Below are 4,427 nucleotides of genomic sequence, written 5' to 3' on the forward strand. Positions count from 1 at the left end.
GCAGAACTCAAATTCTAGTAAAAAGACCAGACTTAATGGTCTGACTGAGACTGGAGGAACCCCGGAAAGCATGGCCCCTGGATTCTCTATCAACCCAGAACTAAAACAATTTCTGAGGCCAACTCTTCAGACAGGGATTGGACTAGACTGTGGGACATAAATTGATACTCGTGGGGAGTGTGCCTCTTGGCTGAAGTATATACAAGAGACAAAACAGGCAGCTTCTGTCCAGAGGTGAGATGGGAAGGCAGAGAGGGTTAGGAGCTGGTGGAATGGACACGGGGAATCGGGTGGAAAGGAGGAGTGTGCTGTCACAGTATAGGGAGAGCAATTAAGGTCACGTAACGATCTATGTATAAATTTTTGTATGAGAGACTAACTTGAACTATAAACTTTCACTTAAAGTACAATAAAATTTAAAAAAAAAAATTTCTTGTTTTGTTTCTGTTTAAGTTTTAATTTGTTTGCTTTTGTTTCTATTTTTGTCCTTAGCATTTTTTCTAAGATGAATACTCCACAAGCTGCATTTTAAAGTTCCTTGAAATAATTGTTCTCTGTATGTGATTATTTCACCACTTTGACATACCACTAGGCTTATTTGTTTTGAGTTTGTTTTTAAGGATTACTTTTTTGTTTTTAATTTTATTTTTGAATATGTAAAACATGTTTCCAAAGCAGAAACTATGTAACAAGGTATATTCAGGGTCACCTCATTGTTCACTCTACTCCGTTCCCTTCCTCCTGAAAATAAAAATGATTATTAGCTTTTGGCTGATCCTTCCAATATTTCTTTTGCAGATGGAAGCAAATATGTATGTATTCCTATTGTATGCACACAGGGAGCCCTCCATCTGTGCTATTCTGTACCTTGCTTTCCTCAGAGTTCCCATTGGATAGCTGTAGGCATGTCAGAAAAGGCACATCAGTCATCACATACATACGTTTGTTTTCTTACAGCATTCATCATCTCTTGTTTATATCTGTTTTTATTCTTAGTGAATTTTTTTTAAAGTAGTAATAACCTTTTTTTTTTTTAAATCCAGAATGCAAGACTGAGGGCCTTACAAGTTATTCATCCATTTATCACACACATACTCATAACTCTTTGTGTGCAGTGTGAGTGCTTATCCTTCCAGCCCTTTTCTGTGTGCATGCGGACATTTGTTATTTGATTTTGGAATTATAGTACTAGTAATTTTGGAATTACTGTGCTAGCATCGTCTTCCAATTTCTAGACATCAGACAAAAACTGATAAATTTGCAAGTATAGTACAAGAAAGAAAGCTGTTTTCTATTGCTGGTATCAAAAAGACAAAGCACCTATTTCCCTCAGAAACATTTTTAAAAATGGAGCAGAAGAAGAATAAATTATTAAATATAATGAATAGTCATTAAATACAAATTTTATGAAACATAAATTAATGACTATTAAATATGAATGAATAAAATACACTTGCTAACTAAATTACTCAAATGCAATCCATCACTTTGTCAACACTTTGGAGCACTTTTTTGTTTTTACCTTAAAAATGAGGATGGAAAGGTCAGATTGTATTATGTGAACATTTTTACCAAAAACCCTGTCATTCAGAAAATTTCCCATTTTCTCAAAACACTTGGAGAAGCAAACTTCCGTTTCATGCTTCCTCTCCTGGTCCTCCCAAACAGTAGCCCTTGTTTTCTTACATTACACCAGGTTTTACTGCTGTGATTTGACTAGTTACTAAGCTCATATCGTCTCTGTTTGCTTTATTTACACCATTCTCTTTTTTCTAGGTATTTTTTGACTTAATGAGGGAAATTCGAGCCAGAAAGATGGAAGACAGCAAAGAAAAGAATGGAAAAAAGAAGAGGAAAAGCTTAGCCAAGAGAATCAGAGAAAGATGCTGCATTTTATAATCAAAGCCCAAACTCCTTTCTTATCTTGACCATACTAATAAATATAATTTATAAGCATTGCCATTGAAGGCTCAATTGACTGAAATTACTTTAACATTTTGGAAATTGTTATGTATCACTAAAAGCATGAATTGGAACTGCACTGAAAGTCAAACTCACTTAAAAAAGAAATTAGTGTGGCTTCACCAGGAAGCAAAAGTTCAACCTATTTCATAATTGCCTACATTTATCACGGTCCTGAATGTAGTGTGTGAGCTTGTGTTTCGAGGGCAGTCTTTCTTGAACTGTAAAATAGAGGTGAGATGGGGGTGGGGAATGGGAGGAAAGGCTACTTCCTCTGGCTTATTATAAATCTTAAATTTTATATCATTTTAAAATGTCTTGGTCTTCTACTGCCTTGAAAAATGACAATTGTGAACATGATAGTTAAACTGTACCACTTTTTTTTTAACCATTGTTATGCAAAATATAGAAGAAAAAGTGATTGGCATGGTTGTTGGATATTGTTAAACTGAGAGTAATTCATCTGTGAACCTGCATTAATTGCCTGGTGATTGAGTTAGAAAAGTGGTGTAAACTTGTACATGAGAATTTTTGAATATGCCTTAATTTAAAAATGAAAAGTACCCGGTTACATTATTCTGGGTGTGTCCTCCCTGGCTCCATGGGCCTGTTACCCCATGTGTCCTGGTGAGAGAATACATGCCTGCTATCGAGTACAGCTTTTGTATGGAAGATTCTTGAGAAATAACTATCTGCTAGGAGTCTGTCCAAATTGAAAATGTGTGCCATACTCTGGTTCTTAAAAATCAGGTTCCAGAGCTCCTTGATTGCTTTTAATAAACTGTAAGGTAGTTTAAAATGAAGGGCCAGCAGAAACTTGTAAGATGATTTTAGACTGTACAAGGAGTCAGCACCAGTTATGCTTCAGTGAACCCTTTAAGCTGCTGGTCCCTGGAAATCCCTTTCTGCAAGTGGTGAGCATGGAGGTGTTGGAAGTTTTTAATTTCCTTGGAGGAGGGCACAGGAAAAACATCCGTAGTGCTCTAATGCATTTGGTACTAGGATATTTTGGGAAAATATTCATGCTTGCCACCCTTAATTTCTAAATTTATACTCATGAGGTAACAGTTTGACAGTATGGGAGTTATTAGAGGTATTTGTAGTTTGTGTTCATAATGAAGAACACTAGCTACATTTTCCTAAAGTTAACATCAAGTCAAACCCATATATAAGTTTGAAAACTTGTTTGGTGTACAGACCAAACATTAGACCTGTGTGCTCTGTCACCATTGTGTGGCGTTTTCTCCCACTGGAAGAATTCTAGCACATTATTTGGTAACATAATTTCATTGGGAAATATGCCGCTGTCAGATTTTCTTTCCTCTTTGGAATAGGGCTAGGACAGTTAATTCAACAAAGTTTATCCTTTTTTTTCAGTCCTAATTTCAACAGGTCAAGGATGTGCTTAGGCATTCCAGGTAACAGGTTGTATGTAAAGTTAACAGAAATAGGCATTTTAGGAACTCAACTCTTTAGATATTACATCTGGCTTGTCATGTTAAATATTTGTCCTTCAAGGATTTGAGATGTACAGCTTTCATATTTTTCATAGGCTATGCCACGTGCAGAATTAAAGTTACCCGTGTAACGCTGGCCCAGTGGGGGCCCGTCAATCTCAATGTGTACTCATTGCAGTCTTATTTAACCAGGGGTCCTAACCACTAACATTGTGACTTTGCTTTGAGACCTTTCCTCTCCTGGGTACTGAGGTGCTATGAAGCCAACTGACAAAGATGCATCACATGTCTTAGGCTGATGCCACTACCCGATTGGTTTATTTGCAATTTGAGCCATTTAAAGACCAATAAACTTCCTTTTTTTTAAAAAAAAAAAAAAAATGTTTGTGGTGTTACTTGATGTTTACAGTAGAACATGTAAAGTTCAGATTTATCAACCTGGGCATCTTTACCAGAAATTTAAAAACAACCAAATCTTTTCAGCAGTCAGTTTGGGGTTTCTTTTGTATAACCCAAAATTTCCTAAATAACAGTATCTTCACTGCTTAGGTTTCATCAGGGCTTGGATATGGAAGAATCCTGTGTACACAGTTACACAAAAGGTACTCCCTTTATGCTGCTGTGAAACTAACAAATGTGTGCATCACTTTCAGAATGCCACTAAACTCCACAATGTGTAGGTGACAGCTTTGTATTCATTTTCCAATCAGAATGACCCCCGGAGACAATTTAATTTCCAAATCGTAGCAGGAGTTAACACTTTGAAGTAACCACCCTGCTACCATTTCACCAAAACTTAGCCCATTCTTTTTCACATTTAATGTCTGGTGGGAAATAGTGGCCTAATAACTATCCAACAGCCCATGAGTTAGAAACACTCTGGACAACATTGATCACAACCTTTCAAAATCCGGCTTGTTTTAATTTTTTTCTTAACTCAGAAACAGTCCCAGGATGAACACGTTAAGTTGTAATGGGCATAATTTCAACCTCACTGTGTGGATCCAT

At 36.4% G+C, this 4,427-nt stretch overlaps 1 protein-coding gene across 3 annotated transcripts in view; it reads left to right on the forward strand.

Moving 5' to 3' along the window:
* RALA (RAS like proto-oncogene A) overlaps positions 1-3,788 on the forward strand; it is a 108,903-nt gene extending 105,115 nt beyond the window's left edge. For 2 of the 3 annotated variants that reach the window (XM_023738309.1, XM_023738308.1), the window contains one exon: positions 1,777-3,782. In XM_023738309.1, the coding sequence (XP_023594077.1) occupies positions 1,777-1,899 (123 nt within the window). In that variant the 3' untranslated portion in view covers positions 1,900-3,782. Of the gene's footprint in view, positions 1-1,776 lie in introns of all 3 variants that reach the window. The other variant, XM_004383954.1, reaches the window with a different exon arrangement.
* The last annotated feature ends 639 nt before the right edge of the window (positions 3,789-4,427 follow it).

Source organism: Trichechus manatus, unplaced genomic scaffold (genome assembly GCF_000243295.1).
Source record: "Trichechus manatus latirostris isolate Lorelei unplaced genomic scaffold, TriManLat1.0 scaffold00114, whole genome shotgun sequence".
NCBI lineage: Eukaryota > Metazoa > Chordata > Mammalia > Sirenia > Trichechidae > Trichechus > Trichechus manatus.